The sequence below is a fragment of the Equus asinus genome, chromosome 2 (genome assembly GCF_041296235.1).
Source record: "Equus asinus isolate D_3611 breed Donkey chromosome 2, EquAss-T2T_v2, whole genome shotgun sequence".
In the NCBI taxonomy this organism is placed as follows: domain Eukaryota; kingdom Metazoa; phylum Chordata; class Mammalia; order Perissodactyla; family Equidae; genus Equus; species Equus asinus.
Window position 1 is genome coordinate 78,024,123 of NC_091791.1, and position 17,867 is coordinate 78,041,989.

The 17,867-nt window shown below is 38.0% G+C and overlaps 1 protein-coding gene across 7 annotated transcripts in view; it reads left to right on the plus strand.

Annotated features, from left to right (window-relative positions):
- Positions 1-5,911: 5,911 nt before the first annotated feature.
- Positions 5,912-17,867, plus strand: part of LOC106831332 (zinc finger protein 33B-like) — a 34,083-nt gene continuing 22,127 nt past the window's right edge. The window contains exons 1-3 of one of the 7 annotated variants that reach the window (XM_044758366.2): positions 5,915-6,000; positions 8,523-8,581; positions 12,279-12,407. In XM_044758366.2, the coding sequence (XP_044614301.2) occupies positions 12,357-12,407 (51 nt within the window). In that variant the 5' untranslated portion in view covers positions 5,915-6,000; positions 8,523-8,581; positions 12,279-12,356. Of the gene's footprint in view, positions 6,115-8,522; positions 8,582-12,278; positions 12,408-17,867 lie in introns of all 7 variants that reach the window. The other 6 variants (XM_070491982.1, XM_044758348.2, XM_014841467.3 and 3 more) reach the window with 6 other exon arrangements.

Consider the following 17,867-nt stretch of genomic DNA (forward strand, 5'->3'; position numbering starts at 1 on the left):
AGGATACAAGCTCAGCTCCCTGCTGGACTTTGCTGATACCAAGGGCCCTACTGGCCCTGCCTTCCACCACATAGCTCTGCTTCTCTGATTCCAAGAGGTGGGAGCTCAACTTCCACTGTTCCACTTGACACTAAATAGGGGGGAAATGGACTAGCTCTCTCTTGCAAAAGCTTGTTTTGCCTCATTGTTGCCAGTGGGAGCAGAAGCTTAGCTGCTTACTGGGCTCCCCTGATAGGTGGTTGGAGGCACCAAATTGCTGACCAGCCTTGTTGCCTTGTTTAATCTCATTACTGCCAAGTGGGTAAGTAGGTTCAGCCACCCACTGGACATTACTGACACCAGAGGTGGGAAGAAAGTGGAGTGCCGAGTTGCACTGCCTTGTTCAGCCCAACTGGTTGCAAGTAAGGATGGGGGCTTAGCTCACCACTGGACTCCTGTTCATTACCCTGGTGGGGGAATCAAAACACCACCTGCTTCCACCAGGTGAGAGATGCAAGATCAAGTCCTGGCTCAGCCCCATTGACACTACCCTAGTAGGTTAATCAGAGAACCTTCTGCTTCTTGTTGAGTGGGGATGGAAGATCAGCTCCCTGCTTGGGTTATCAATATCACCCAGCAGGGGAATTTGGAACACAACCTACTTCCACTAGGAAGGGAATGGAGAATTAATGGGGCAATCAGAGCATCACTATCTGCTACCACACAGTGCGGGGGGAGGTGGGGGGGGGAGGAGGAATGTTGGGGAGTTCTCTTAGGCCACTCTTTTCTTGGTCTTGGTTAGAGGAAAAAAACTTTTAAAAAAATTTATTGGAGGCTTCTGCAGTACCTTGTCTGAGATATAAACAAGGTAATAAGAAAATCAATGGAAATCACCACCACTGCTGAAGTATCAAAGTCCATAGGCAGTCAGCCTTCTTCTCACCTTTCACAGTCTTTCTATGCTTGTTTGTTGTGTTATTTCCAGGGTATTTTCATTGTAAGAGTGAATAATTGTAAGGAATAGGACTACTACATCTTAGCCAGAACAAGTAGTTCTGGACTATTAAATTTTGTGTTTGAATTTTAGCAATGTCAGCCTTATGGCAACAAAGAATAAGAGCTTCTTTTAGGACTGCCATGGAAGTTGTCTGGTTCTCAAACCATGATTTTTTTTTTAAAGATTTTATTTTTTTCCTTTTTCTCCCCAAAGCCCCCGGGTACATAGCTGTACATTCTTAGTTGTGGGCCCTTCTAGTTGTGGCATGTGGGATGCCGCCTCAGTGTGGTTTGATGAGCAGTGCCATGTCCATGCCCAGGATTCGAACTGATGAAACACTGGGCCGCCTGCAGCAGAGCGCATGAACTTAACCCCTTGGCCATGGGGCCAGCCCCCTCAAACTATGATTTTTGAAGAGAGATGACAGACCTGAGTTTGTCATTTTCTCTTCATAAGTGCTCAGGAGCACTCAAATAATTTCTCCCACACCACAATCCTTATAGTCATCATTACTGCCATAACAGTCAAGTGCAGCAGTCTCTTGGGCCTCCAAGGCACACGCTTCAGTTAGTATTTCATACATGATAGTTACTTAACTGTGAAGCCTCTGCATGCCGTGGCTTACAAGCATCCTATTTACCATTGGCAAGGAGATCAGCATTGTACTCATGCTGAAAGGCACAACCAAACCAATCCCCAAATTCCATCTTTGCATGTCTGTCTCCTGAGATCACCTCTGGTACCAATTCTGTATCAAGTCTCCTGAAATCTCTCCTGTAGCAATTCTATATTGATCAGAGCCAAATCACAGCACTTGGTAATTAGTATTTTGAGCTAGGAAATTTTAATATAAGGAATTATTAATTACAACAACAGACTGTAGTATTTAAGGATTGAAAGTAAGAAATAAAGAGAATTGTAAAGAATAAGACTTGCATGCATTAATTGTAAAAACATTGGAACTATGCTTTACATATTCTTGCATGAATTGCAATTTTAATTGAAAAACATTTCATGTAAAACCACTCCCACTTGTGAGTTAGTATATCTATATTATTACTTTTAATCGCTAACTACTGTTCCATCTTATACATTACCATAGTTTATTTTTAAGTTGCTTTTCATGGTTTGTTGTCATGAACTAATTTGCAAAGTGATGGTTAATTTTATGCATCAACTTGGCTGTGTCATGGTGCCCAAATATTTGATCAAACATTATTCTGGATGTTTCTGTGAAGTGTTTTTTTTTGTAAGATTAACATTTAAATTGGTAGACTTTGAGTAAAGCAGATACCCTCCATAATGTAGACGGGCCTCATCCCATCAGTTGAAGGCCTTAGTAGGACAAAGACTGACCTCCACTAAACAAGAAAGTATACTGCTAGCAGGCTGTCTTTGGACTCAAACTGAAATTCTTCCCTGGGTCTCCAGCCTGCTGTCCTGCCCTGCAGATTTTGGATTTACCAACCCTCACATTCATGTGTGAGCCAGTTCCTTAAAAGAAATCTCTGTTTCTGTCTCTCTCATCCTGTTGGTTCATCTCTCTGGAAAACCCTGACTAATACAGTACATCATTTGATAGTTATCTACTAGCATTGTCCTAAACGTAGGAGTGCTAATTAAGAGCATTCTCATTTTGAAGTATGATATAAAGAAACTTCTAGAAAATTTGTATTCCTTACAATAAAATTTGGTGGGAGCAAATATTTTCCCAAATCCATATCAACCCCGGATATTTCCTAGTATTTAAACTTTTCATATAACTTTTTAAATGTTTTCTAATATTACATGTCATAATGGTATATTATGTGATATTTTAAATATTGATAGTTCTTTTATTTCTCACAACATACTTTTAATTAGGTTGTTTATTTTCTTATTGTTGAGTTTTAGGAGTACATTGCATGTTTTGGGTATAAGTTCTTTATCAGATATGTGTTTGGTAAATACTTCCCTAGTCTGTGGTTTGTCTTTTCATTCTCTTAGCAGTGTCTTACACATAGTACATTTCTAGTGTTAATAAAGTCCAACTTACCAAATTTTTTGTATCATGGATGATGGATGATGGTTGATGTTGAATCTAAAAATTCACCACCAAACCTCAGGTCTCCTAAATTTCCTCCTATGTTATCTTCTAGAAGTTTTTTAGTTTGGGATTTTACATTTAGATCTATGATTCACTTTGAGTTAATTTTTGTGAAAAGTGAAAGTTCTGTGTCTAGACTCATTTCTTTTGCATATGTTTGTCCTATTGTTCCAGCATTATTTGTTGAAAAAACTATGCTTTTTCCATTAAGTTGCCTTTGTTCTTTTGTCAAAAATCAAAATATTGACTATATTTATGTGGGTCTCTATTCTGTTTTATTGATCTATGTGTCTTCATTTGCCAGTACATATTGTCAAAAATTAATTGACTGTGGATGTATGCAGCTATTTCAGGACTCTCAATTCTATTCTGTTGTTCTATATATCATCCCTATAGCAGCACCACACTGTTCTCATTAAAGTAGCTGTGTAGTAACATTGGAAATCACAAAGTATGTCATCCAACTTTGTTCTCCTTTTTCAACATCACTTTGGCTATTCTGGACACCTTGGATTTCCTTATGATTTTGAGGATTGGCTTTTTCACTTTTGCAAATTGGCTGTTGGAATTTTGATAGGAACTGCATTGAATATGTAGATGGCTTTGGGTAGTATTGCCATCTTAACAATATTATGGCTCCCACAGCATAAACATCAGATCTCTTTCCACTTATTTCATTCTACTTTAATTTTTCAGCAATGTTTTACAGATTTCAGTGTACAAGTTCCTTATCTCTTTCTTAAAATTATTCCTAGGTGTTTATTTTTTTGAATGCTATTGGAAATGGAATTTCTTAATATCCTTTTCAGATTATTCATTGCTACTGTATAGAAACACAACTGATTTTTCAGTATTGATTTATCTTGTATCTTGAAACTCACCCTAATTTGTATATTAGCTCTAGCAGTGGTGTGTGTGTGTGTGTGTGTGTGTATTATTTGGGATTTTCTTTATATAGGATCGTGTCATCTGTGAATAGAAATAGTTTTACTTCTTCCTTTCCAATATTTTAGTCTTTTATTTCTTTTTGCCTACTGCTTTTGCTAAAACTTCCAGTACGTTGTTGAAAAGAACTCATGAAAGCTCTTCTTTTTGTCTTGTTCCTTATGTCAGTGGGAAAGTTTTCAGTCTGCTGTCATTGACTCTGATGTTAGCTGTGGATTGTTTCCTAAATGCACTTAATAATGTTGAAGAAGTTTCCTTAAATTCCTAGTTTGCTGCATGTTTTTTGTTGTGAAAGGGTGTGGAGTTTTTCAATTGTTTTTTCTGTGTCAACAGAGATGATCATTTTTTTTGTTTTTTGTTTTGCCTTTGTCCTATTACGGTGCTATATTACATTGATAGCAACTTCATTTGTATATTAAACCACCCTTGCATTCCTGGAGTAAATATCACTTGGTCATGGTGTATAATCTTTTTTTTTATAAGCTGCTGGATTCAGTTTGCTAGTATTTTGTGGAAAATTTTTATATCTATACTGATAAATAATTTTCATCTGTAGTTTTTCTTTGTAATGTCCATTTTTGTTTAAATAAAGATAATACTGGATCACAGAATGAGTTTAGTGTTCTCTCCTCTTTTATTTTATGGAAGAGTATTGGAAAGACTGGTGTTAATTCTTCTTTAAATATTTGGTAGAATTCACCAGAGCAGCCATCCGATCCTAGATTTTCTTTGCTGTAGTGGGGAGGGATTGATTACTGATTTAATCTCTTTACATGTTATGGATCTATTCAGATTTTCCACTTCACCTTGAGTCAGTTTTGGTAATTTCTGTGTTTCTTGAATTAACATTGTTTTATAACTATTGTTGGTGCATTTGTCTTTTAAATTATATGTCAAACCAAAGAGTTACTACAAAAAATACAACAATCCTGGTTCTTATATTACCCACATAGTTATCCTTACTGGTACTTTTTGTGTAACATGGCCTCACGTTACTGTCTAGAGTCTACTGTCCATCCTTTGTAGTGTCTAAAGGGAGTCTAAAGGAGACTTTAGAATTTCTTGTAGGTTGGGTCTATACAGACGTAACTTGACCAAATTTTAGTCAGGCTTCTCTTCCCCTCACAAGCCCCTGAACTTTGGCTGTCCCCAAGTCTGAGCAAGCACAGAAATACAGAACATCACCTCTCATTGTAGGAACGCTGACCAGAGCGAGACATATTTCATGTCAGACTACTCCATCATGCTGTTCACTCACCTTCCCCACTCACTTGCCCAATTTCTTCTCAAAAGTTCTTGCTAATCCTTCTTCTTCCTCCCTACAAAAGAAAAGTCTTTTTCTATTTGATTTTGAGATGCTTTGAGATGCTGAAATTGGAGCGTTCTTCTTCTTGCAATAGTCTTTTTGAAATGTTTCTGCTTACCTAAGTCTGGATTTATTTTTATTTGATATTTGAAGGAACTTGTTTACCTTCTTCACTGCTGAGAAAAATGCTGTTGTTTACTTTTAAACAGTACTGTTCTTATTTTCTTGCTAGTATTTCCTAGTATTTAATTCATTTGATTTCCCAGTATTTAAAGTAACCTTGCTATTTATATTTATAAACAACACGGATTTACATCTTTCTTTCCTTGAGTAGCTTGGTGTTCGAAGGCACACTGGTTGAGAAGCTATTTCTCTGAGGTAGTGCAAAAATTCAGGGCTGCATTCAGCAAAAGTGATAACCCTGGGCCACAGTCTCCGAATGCTAAAGCAACAGTAACGTTTCCGAAATTCTCTAAGGCCCTGGGCAAGCAGGTCTACGAGAAAGGGAGCGTGGCAGTCCGCGAGCTCGCCGCGCGTGGCCATGGACAGCGGGAGAGGGCGGGGAGTTTCCTGCGGCCCCTTTTGCGCATGTGCAATACCGCGTAGGCGCTGGCCCTGGGAAGATTCCTGGGCCTAGTGTGAGAGCCGTCTCGGAGCCTGCAGGACTGCGCGATGCTCAGGGAGCTGGTGCGGCCCGAGTGCTAGCGGCAGGCGAGGCCGGAGGGTTGGGCGAGAGCCGAGGGGGACCCTGCGTGGCGGGGGGCAGCGATGTCCGGCGGTGAGGAGGAGCCTCGCGGACCAGTGAGGGACCCGCGGTGCAAGAACCCGAAAGGGCGGGTGGAGGCGGTCTCGGCCCGGAAAAGGGACAGTGGGACGGGGGAGAGCCTGTCAGGGGAAGGGGCCGGCATTGGACATGGCGACGCGGTACCCCGGGAAGGCTGCAGCGGTCGCGTGGGTCTGAACCGTCCACGACGCGGGCTGCGTGTTCTGTGCGGCCGCGAGGGTGGGGCACTTGCGCATGCGCGATGGGTGCGCTCAGCCCGGGGGTGGGGGGGGGGGCGGGAGCAGGCGGGGTTGAGGAGGGGTTTGGCGATGGGCAGAAGTGGGTGTAAGACAATTGCTGGGAAAGATGGTTAACCTACGTGAGACTTGATTTCCTTGTCTGTGTAACCGAATATATTTACAAGGCGTGCTCCTGGAGTTTTTCAGAGAATTAAATAGTGTAGCACAGTGCCTGGCAGGAAATATTAGCTACTGTTGTTAATAGAAATACTTCATTCTTCTTACTCATTAGTTTATGCTCATCACTCAGGTCAGTATAACTCTCCCCTCTGTAAAAAAATGAGAAAACAGACTGAGAGGACAGTTTTATACCCAAAGTCACAAAACTAGCAGATAAACAAGCTAGAAGACAAACTCAGAAGTTTCTTGAAATGTCATGGTCTTTCTGATGTGCTGTCTTGGGTATCAAAGCCAGCATTGCATCCTCCACAGCACCTGGCAGAAATAATTTGACCTGTGAAGAAATAATTTGAGCTATTGAATCTTACCTTGGAGCAGTTCTGTTTCTGGGATTTCAGGCTGTCTTCACAGTCCTTGGGACAAGACAGTATAATTGTTTCTGAGTTAGTTCTGTAACAGCCTAGCGTTGTGTTCTGAGCAGCCTTGATTTGATTTTATTGAAGGTCCGACTTGGGATTTTATGGGATAAGGAATACTCAGAATTGAACTGTGCGCCTGGATGAAGGATCCGATTAAAGTGAATTTGTCCCTTAGGTGCATTTCACATCTACCTTGAAATAAAGCACCTCTTGTGAAGTAAGGATGAGGTGTTTCTAGGAACAGAATCTCGCTTGGGAGAGAACCACTCCACCATTTGAGCAAGATTCTGAGCAGAGGCCCTAGTTCCCAGAAAGGAGCAGATCTTGGGTTTGCACAGCCTGCTCAGAATGAGTGAGATTTGAATAATGTGGCCATATTCAGAAGCCATCACAGGTTGCCTAATGGAGGAAAGTCTGGACCAGGTTTGAGAAGAGAGGGGAACTGGGCTGAGATGAATGAAGGAAGGCTAGGCTACACAGGAAATATAACTTCCTGTGTATTGCAGGAGTTTTGAGGACATGGTATGGAGAAAGGACCTTTAAAACTAGATCTGAATAAATTCTCTCTCACCAATCCCAATTCAACCCCCACTCTTTATTTTTCACTCTTCCCAGATTCTGAGCTCTTCTCACACAATGAATTTGGCATCTAAAGATATGCTGGTGATTTCCTTATACACAGCAGTACAAGAATAGTTTTCTATTTGTCTTGCAGAAAGTTGGGAAAAATAGGTCCTGAGAGTATAAGTGAGTTTCCCTGGCTTTGTGTTAATTCCCTGGCAGAGCCCAGAATAGATGTTCAGCCTCCTGAAACCCAGGCCAGTGCTGACCACATCATCACTGTTAAAACACGTTTCCTAAAAGGCAGCCTTTAGAGAAACTGCCAACGCTTTAGAACAACAATTTAAAAACTTTACCTTAAAGTGCCTCCATCCCTTTTTTCATAGCTTGGGTAAGTTCTCTACCTCAAGGAGGAAACAAGGAAATGTACAGTGTGACTTTTGATGAAGACTTAGTGTTCCTTCACTTAGTGTGTTACAGTTTGTTTAAGCAGTTTTCTCATAATGCTTTTTTTCTTTGAAATAAAATGAAGGGGTATATACATTGTTTAACAAATCAAGAGAAAATAATTACATTCACCCAATGAAAAGTTACACGCCCAAGCTCTGCTTGACCATATCACAGTCACACATGCACATGCGAGTACTTCTTCGTATGTCCCTTCCTGCCCTTCCCAAGGTTGAAAAGGATATTCTCCCACAGAGAGATATTTTACCCAGGTGATGTTTGCAGGGTTTTGTTTTTGTTTTTTTTTAAATTTTATTTTCACTGTTTCTCCCCAAAGGCCCCCAGTGCATAGTTGTATATTTTTAGTTGTAGGTCCTTCTAGTTGTGGCATGTGAGACACTGCCTCAGCATGGCTTGATGAGCGGCATCATGTCCGTGCCCAGGATCCAAACCAGCAAAACCCTGGGACGCTGAAGTGGAGTGTGCGAACTTAACCGCTCGGCCACGGGGTCAGCCCCTGCAATTTTTTAAATAGGCAAATCCAGGGGTTGCAAGGCAATCTGTATCTCTAATGATTTCATTCCTTTTTTTCTATCCCAGCTGTACCTTCAGAAATTTCTACATTTTTCCAAGACCAGCAAAATATGAAGAAATCCAATGTGAGTTGTCAAAGTCATTCAACCCTTTTTTTACAATGGATATTTGAGGTTAATGACTCCTATACTTGAAATGTTAAAGTAGAAATAGATAAAGTGAACCTGAGGGAAACAGGATAGCACGGTGGTTCTCAAACCTTAGTGTGTATTAAACTCACGTGGAAAGTTGTTGAAACTTTCAGAATGGGGCCTGAGAATTTCCATTTTGGACAAGATTGCAGGTAATGCTGATGTTGAGGTCTACAGGCCAGTATCATTGGAAGAGCGGATCACTAGGACAGAGTTGGCAAGGCACATAAATACAGATGGTGTGAAGTTAGACAGTTAGCAAATTTGAGTTGCGTATATTTCTGACTGTTCTGGTAGCCATGGCCAAAGAAAAGACTGTATGGTACATGGCTTTCATTGATGATATTATTAATAAAGCTACCTGATTTCCTTTTGGAACCTAAAGACTTTCTGACACTGAAAGCTAAAACAAAACCTTTTGTGTTTTTTCATGTAAATGATGAATAACCTTCTGGTGGCAACCATGAAATAAATGACTATAGTTATTCTTCAGTGGAAGCAAAAGACAGGGTACCAAGCAGAACTCAGTTAATGAGGTTTTTCAGTGACCATATTACTGAAGCCCATGTAGACAACTTTCTGATGGTCTTGTTTTGTTTGTTTTCCTGGATAAAACCTAGAATATCTAGAGAATAAATTGAATGCATGTCCTTAAAATATCTTTCCAAAATTCTTAGTTTTGCTCAGTAGGTAGAATGTTCAGGTAAGACATGATTTTCTGACACATGTTTCTGTACTTAATCAAATTTCAGTCTGCTACATGCAAAATGAATTCTTGTTCACCATTTGCTGGAATTTGGTTTGTAAGAGTCACCGATGATATATGTTTATTGTGGTTAAATACACATAAAAAGTGAATCATTTTAAAGTGTACAATTCAGTGGCATTTAGCACCTTCACAGTGTTGTGCAACCATCATCACTATCTAGTTCCAGAACATTTTCATCATCCCAAAAGAAAACCTAATACCCTTTTAAGTCATTCTCCATTCCCCCTTGACCTCTCTGGTAACCACTAATCTACTCTCCATCTCTGTGGACTGGACTGGCCTCTTTTGGATATTTTATATAAATGTAATCATACAGTGTGTTTTTCTCCATCTTCTTGCACTTAGTATGTTTCAAGGTTCATCCATATTGTAGCGTATTATCAGACTTCGTTCCTTTTTTCTTAGTCTTATTAAGTTATAATTGACTAAATTGTAAGATATTTAAAGTGTCCATCATGATGATTTGATATATGTTTACATTATAAAAGGATTTCTCCCTTTTAGCCATCTAATTAATTAACAGATCCATCACCTTACATATTTATCTTTTTTTGGTAAGAATATTTAAATTCTGTTTTAGCATATTTCAGTTATACAATACAAGTGTTACCAACTATAGTCAGCATGTTATACATTAGATCCTCAGACCTTATTCATTTTATAGTTGAAAGTTTGTACCCTTTCACCAAGATTTCATTTTCTTTTTATAGCAGAATAATATTCCATTATATGGATGTACCATATTTTGTTTATCTCTTTGTTAGTTGATGGACATTTGGGTTGTTTCCTCCATACGGCTGTTGTCAATAGTCCTGTTGTCAACATTCATGTATAAGTTTTTGTTTGAACATCTGCTTTGAATCCTTCTGGGTATTTACCTTGAAGTAGAAATGCTGGGTCATATGTTAATTATATTCTTTACTTATTGAGGAACCACCAAACTCTTTTTCACAATGGCTGCATAATTTTACATATCCACCAGCAATGTATGAGAGTTCCAGTATCTCCTTATCTTCAACAACACTTGTTATTGTCTTTTTTTTTTACTTATAGCTATCGTAGTGCATATAAAGTAGTATCTCATTGTGGTTTTGATTTGCTCTTCCCTAATGACTAATGAGCACCTTTTCATGTGCTTACTGGACAGTTCTTTATCTCCTTTGCAGACATGTCTATTCACGTCCTTTGTCCATTTTTAATTGGGTTGTGTATTGTAAGAGTATTTCAGTTACTAGACTTTTGTCAGATATATGATTTTCAAATATTTCCTCCCATTCTGTAAGTTGAGTTTTTATTCTCTCGATAGTATATTCATTTGATTTGAAAAAGGTTTTAGTTTTGATGAAGTCTGGTTTATCTATTTTTGTTTTGCTGCATGTGCTTTTGATGTCATAGCTAAGAATTCATCGTGAAATCTAAGATCATGAAGATTTACTCCTATATTTTCTTCTAAGAGTGTTATAGTTTTAGCTCTTATATTTAGGTCTTTGATCTGTTTGAGTTAATTTTTGTGTATAATGTGAGGAATGGGTCCAGTTTCATTTGTTTGCGTGTGGATATCCAGTTGTCCCAACACCATTTGTTGAAGAGACTATTTTTTCTCCCAATGAATGGTTTTGGCACCCTTGTTGAAAATCAGTTGACCATAGATGCATGGAAATTTCTGAACTTTCTTTTCTGGTCAGTTGATCTATCTATCTTTATGCCAGTCCCATACTTTTTTGATGCTTTTGCTTTGTAGCAACTTTCAAAGTCAGGACATATGAGTCCTTCAATTTGTTGTTCTTTGTCAAGATTGTTTTGGTGGTTTGAAGTTTCTTGCAATTCCATGTGAATTTGAAGATCATGTCCATTTCTGGAAAAAAGGCTATTGACTTTTCCATCGCATCTGTAAACACTAGGGGGTGTTGCAGTCTTAACTATATTAAGTATTACATTCTATGAACAAGGAATGTCTTTCCATTTATTTAGATCTTTAATTTCTTTCAGCAAAGTTTTGTAGTTTTCAGTGTACAAGTCTTGGACCTCCTTGGTTAACTCTATTCCTAAGTATTTTATTCTTTTTGACGCTACTGGAAATAGAATTGTTTTCTTTATTTACTTTAAATTGTTCGTTATTAGTGTATAGAAAAGTAACTGATTTTTGTGTGTTAATCTTGTGTTCTACAATTTTATTGAATTTGTTTATTAGCTCTAATAGGTTTTTGTGGATTCTTTAGGATTTTCTGTTTATGAGATCATGTCATCTACAAATAGAGATAGTTTACTTCACCCTTTCTAATATGGATGCCTTTATTTCTTTTTCTTATCTATTTGCTCTGGCAAGGTCTTCTTTTAGAGTTTTGAATAGAAGTGGCCCGAGTGGGTATTCTTGTCTTGTTCCTGATCTTAGTGGGAAAGCTTTCAGTCTTTTACCATTAAATATGTTAGCTGTGGGTTTTTCTTAAATGCTTTTTATCATGTGGTGGTGTTCCCTTCTATTCCTAGTTTACTGAGTGATTTTATCCTGAAAAGATTATCTCTTTGCTTACTAGTCACATTTTGTATTTCTTCCAGAGTCAGTGGGTAACTTGTGTGTTTCTAGGAGTTTATTCATTTCATCTAAATTTTCACCATATAATTGTGTGTAGTATTCTCCTATAACCCATTTTATTTCTATTAGGTCGGTAGTAACATCTCCACTTCATTTTTGATTTTAATATTTTGAGTCTTGTCTCCCTTTTTTGGTCAATCTAGCTAAAGGTTCATTAATTTTGTTGGGTTTTTTTTTCATAGAAACAACTTTTCATTTTGTTAATTCTATTTTTCTATTCTATTCATTTATCTCTATTCTAATCTTTATTATTTCCTTTCTCCTGCCAGAGACAAAGACCAAAATATATCTTTCTTACCATATTATAATGTCAAAAAGATAGAGACAAACAGGGAAAACACCATGTGATGACAGAAGCAGAGATTGGAGTAATGCACCTGCAAGCCAAGGAGTGCCAGGTATTGCTGTCCACCATCCGAAGCTAGGAGGAGGCAAGGAAAGATTCTATCCAGAGTCCCAGAGGGGGCATGGTCTTGGTGACACCTTGCTTTCAGACTTCTAGCCTCCAGAACTGTGAGAGAATAAATTTCTCTTTATAAACCACCAGCTTGTGGGAATTTGTTAGAGAAGACCTAGAAATATGTGTGCCCATTTAACATAGATTTGTCATCATTGTTTTATGCTTATGTCTTTCAAGTCAGGTAGGAAGAAAAGAGGACTTATTAATCAAAAATATAATAATACTGGCTTTTATATTTACCTTTATGGTTTGCTTTAACAGTGTTCTTTATTTCTACTAATGGCTTTAGGTTGTTTTCCATTCATTTTAGCCTGAAGACTCCTTTTAGCATTTCTATTAGGACAGATCTGTTGGCAAGGAACTCCCTCAGCTTTTGTTTATCTGAGAATGGTTTAATTTCTTTATTTTGAAGAAGAGTTTTTCTAAATATAGAATTCTTCACTGCAAGTTTTTTCTTTTAGCACTTTAATATGTCATCCCACTGCCTCTTTTCCTCCATGGTTTCTAATGAGAAATTGGCTATTAATCTTTTTGAGGATCTCCTCCACATGATGAATCACTTCTCTCTTCTTTCAAGATTCTCTTTTTGTTTTTATCTTTGTTGATTATACTGTGTCTCAGTGTGGATCTCTTTGTGTTTATCCTGTGAAGTTTCTTGAGCTTCTTTGATGTGTAGATTCATGTCTTTCATCGAATTTGGGAGGTTTTCAGCCATTATTTTTCAAATGTTCTTTCAGCCCCTTCCCCTACTTCTGGGACTCCAAGTATGCAAATGTTGATACGCTTGGTGGTGTCCCACAGGTCTCTTAAGCTCTGTTTGTCTTTCTTCATTCTTTTTTCTTTCTGCTTCTCAAACTATATAATTTCAATTTACCTATCTTCTAGTTTGCTGATTTTTTTTTCTGTCCACATCTGCTGTTGAACTCTTTAGTGAATTTTTTATTTCAGTTATTGTACTTTTCAACGTCAGGATTTCTATTTGGTTCCTTTTTATACTTCGTGTGTCTTTGTTGATATTCTCTTTGGTGGAACTTCACTCTTCTGGTTTTTTGTCCATGTTGTCTTTTGCCTCTTTAAGCTTGTCTAAGACAGTTGATTTCTAATCTTTGTCTCGTAAGTCCAAAGTCTAGGCCTCCCCAGAGAAAGTATTAATTTTCTTCTTTCTTATGAATGTGCTGTACTTTCTCATTTAAGTTCCTTGTAATTTTTTGGTGAAAACTGGACATTTTGACTATTATAATGTGGTAGCTCAGAAATTGGATCTTCCCCCACTCTCCCTTAGAGTTGTCACTATTGTGTGAGGTGAAGTTTTTGTTGTTGTTTAGTGAATTTCTAGAATATTTTTGTGAAGACTGTGTTCTTTGTCGCATGTCATTACCTAAGTCTCTATTCCATTTGCCTGGTGTCAATTAGTGATTTACCAGAGATTTCCTTAAACCTAGAGCCAACAAAGCCAAAAGTCTCCCACTACTTGCTGTTGGGTCTGGGTGAATTAGAGCATACCTTCAACACCACACCGTTTACAAGTCTTTCCTCACCCTCATGTCCTGCTGGTGCAGAACTTGGTCCTCCAGAAGTGAGAGCTTAGGATCTTTTTGCATTTTTTTGAACATGTACCTTGTCCTGGATATGTGTGTGTTGTCTAGATTTCCAGGAATATATGGAAACTTTTCAAAGCCCCAAAGCATTTCACTCCCCAGCTTTTCTTCCCAGACATTTTTGTGGCATATCTGTTGTTTGCTCCAACTTATATCCTTTGCACCAGTGGCAGCAACTGGTTCATTTGTCTTTGCATGTTTTCAATAGATGCTCTCCATGTAGTCATTTTTTCCTGTATGAGAGAGTTCTGAGCATTCTGTGTTAGTCTTTCAGGTCTTCACCAGACAGGTCAAAACAGGCAATCCCAACTCTTTGACAACCAGCTCCAGTCTGCTCTCTCTGGCACCAGGAATCCACACCAAGAATATAGGATTCCATCCTCAAGACTGCTGCTGAGCCAGTGAAATGAGTTTAATTGTGTCTCCTGAAGTCATTAGAGTGGGCCCTAATCCCGTATGATTAGTGTCCTTATAAAAGGAAAATTTGAACACAGTTACTTACAGAGGGAAGATGATGTGAAGACACAGGGAGAAGATAGCTGTCTGCAAGCGAAAGAGAAAGGCCTCAAACAGATTCTTCTCTCACAGCCCTCAGAAGGAACAAACCCTGCTGACACCTCAATCTTGGACTTCTAGCCTCCAAATTTGCAAGATAACAAATTTATGTTGTTTAAACCACTCAATCTATGTACTTTGTTATGGCAGCCATAGCTAACTAATACAGCTTGAGGGTGACAGGAAGCAAGGGTAAGTTAAAACAGCACACATCTCTCCTACCAGGTTTCAGTTGCATTTGTTTTAATTAATCATTTGCTTGGTTGTTGTAAACCTTTGTTTTCCGGAGTTCTGATGAAATTGATTCTGATAGTTTTTGCCAGTTCTTTTGTGTTTCTGTGGAGGAGTGGGGCCCTCGTACTTCCCTACTCTGCCGTTTTCCCTGACCGAAGTCTGTTACCAATGATATTTTGCAGTTTTTGAGTTACTGGACCTTTCTGCAGCATTTGAGCATTTGAAGCCTGTGCTCTTCTGCAAAGCCTGGACGGGTGGCCCCTGTCACTCCACGCAGCCCCCTTCCTACCCTTCTAGTGATGTCTCCTTCATGGAGTCTTTTTGACTCTTGGTAAATAATGTATTCCCTGTATATTAGTTTCCTGTTATAGCTAATAAATTAACACAAATTTAGTGGCTTAAACCAACACAAATTTATCCTCTTATGGATTTGGAAGTCAGAAGTCTGAAATTAGTCTTCTGGGGCTAAAATCCAGGTGGTGGCGGGACTGGTACCTTCTGGAGGTTCTGAGGGACGATTCTATTTCCTTACATTTTTCAGCTGTTGTACCACCTTCCTCCATTTTCAAAGTGCGTCACTTCAGTCTCTGCCTCTGTCTTTACAGTGCCATCTCCTCTTCCTTCTGTAGTAGGATCTCTCTCTGCCTCTTCCTTATAGGATGTTTATGATCATGTTTAGGGTCCACCTGGATAATCCAGGATAATCTCCTCTTTTCAGGGTTCTTAATCACATCTGCAGAGTCCCTTTGCCATATGCAGTAATATTCACAGGTTCTGGGGATTAGGTCATGGACATCTTCAGGGCCATTGTTCAGCCCACCACACCTGGGCTTTCATCCTCGACTCACTGTTCTGTTCTATTTGTGTCTATACATTGACTTCTCCTTCTGTTTGTGTAAGTGGACAGAAATGTATATATGTATCATGGAAGAGTATGTATTTTTGTTTTATTTGCTTTTTAGAATTACGTAGACCATCTCATTTGATACATATGTTATTACAGCTCTTTTTTTAAATTTAATGTTGCACTAAATTTAGATCTATCCAAATTGACTAATATTTTATTCTTTTTAATGCTGTCTAATACATATACGACGTATATGGTATAATATAATATAATGAGACCATATCGCATTTTAGTTGTCCATTTCTTCACTGGAAGACATTTATGTCATTTCCATTTTTCATTCTTATGTATAAACTTCAGTGAACATGTCTTAACATTTTCTCTCTCTGTGTAAGAGTAAGCAGTTCTCCAGAGCATATACACATGATTAAATTGTTGGATCATAAAAAGTAAGAACTTCCGATGTTATTTAGTACTGCCAAAGTGGTCTCTTAAGTGACCGTACCACTCTCACCAGCTGATATATGATAATACATCTTTCTTTACCTCCTTGCTAGCAATCGGTACTGTCATTTAAAAATTATGGCCAATCTGGTGGATGATGAAAACCTCATTGTTTTGATTTGTCTTTGATTTGCATTTTGATTATGAGTAAAATTGGGCCTTTTGGTTTTCTTCTGTGAAATGTTTGTTTATATATTTGTACATATTTTCCTGTTGATTTTGTTCTGTATTTCTTACTAGTTTACAGATATCCTTCATGAGTTTTATATAGTAATCCTTTGTTATATTTGTGGCAGATATCTTCTCCAGGTCTGTCTTATCTTTTAACTTTATGGTATCCTTGGTTGTATGAAAGTTTTACATATTTATGTGGTCAGATTTATGGATCTTTTTTTCATAGTCTTTGCTTTTTATTTCAGGATTATTTGTGTGTGTGTGTGTGTGTGGGGGGGGGTTTGCAGTTCTTTTGTCCTTAGGGTATATTTCCATTATGATGTACAGTCGCATTCCTGTTTTAAATTTAGCACAGATAATCCTAAGTGGTATGACATTAAATTGTGACACAATTAGATTTCATTTATTTCATTTGCTATTTATTTTTTGGGTTTTGTTTTCATTCTGAAAATTATTTTTTATAATCATAAAAAATATTTGTATTTCCAAAGATGAACTATAAATTATAGCAAGATATATTCAGAGATAGGTCTAACTTCTATCCCTGTCCCCTCCATCCTGTTTCTTGTTTCTTCCCTCACCCTATGCTGGTGACCATTCATTTTGTATTGTTATTTATTTATTTTTGTTGTTGTTGAGGAAGATTGGCCGTGAGCTAACATCTGTCCTACTCTTCCTCTATTTTGTATGTGGGATGCTGCCACAGCATGGCTTGATGAGCAATTCTGTAGGTCCATGTTCAGGATCCAAACCTGCAAACCCTGGGCTACTGAAGCAGAGTACGTGAACTTAACCACTACACCACTGGGCCAGCCCCTGTATTGTTATTTTTAACATAAGCAGATCCATCTGTAGATCTTTCTTTGTCCCTTTTTTATATAAAAACTACCATGTTATACTTGATTTTCTCAAACTTAATTTCGTTACATAATGATACATTATGGAGTTCATTCTGTGGCACTATGTAGAGATATTCCTTAGTTCTTTTTTCAGTTGTTTAGCAGTCCATTGTGTGAATACAACATAATAGATTCAACCAGTTCTTTATTAATCAACATTTGGGTCATTTCTAGTCTTTTGCAAATATAAGTGGTGAGGTAGCCTTGTGCCTACATCTTTGCTTTTTTGGCCAGTATGTCCTTGTGGTTGATTCCCAGAAGTGGGATTTCTGGATCAAGTGGTAAATGCATAGGTAATTTAGCTAAATATTGCCATTGTAGTTGATCATTTTGTCTTCTCAGCCACAAGATATGAGGGTGTTTTTATGCCTATAGCAAATTAAACTTAAGTATTTGTATTGTTATTCTTTTGGATTTCTGCCAGTCCCATAGGAGTGAAATGGTTTGCTGTAATTTTTATTTACATTTTTCTTTTTATTTTAAAGAATGAGCTTGATTTCCTAAGTTTTGGTGGTGTTTGCTTTTCTGTTCTGTGAATTTTCTGTTTATGATTCTTAGTCATACTTCTATCAGGTTGTTGGGTTTTT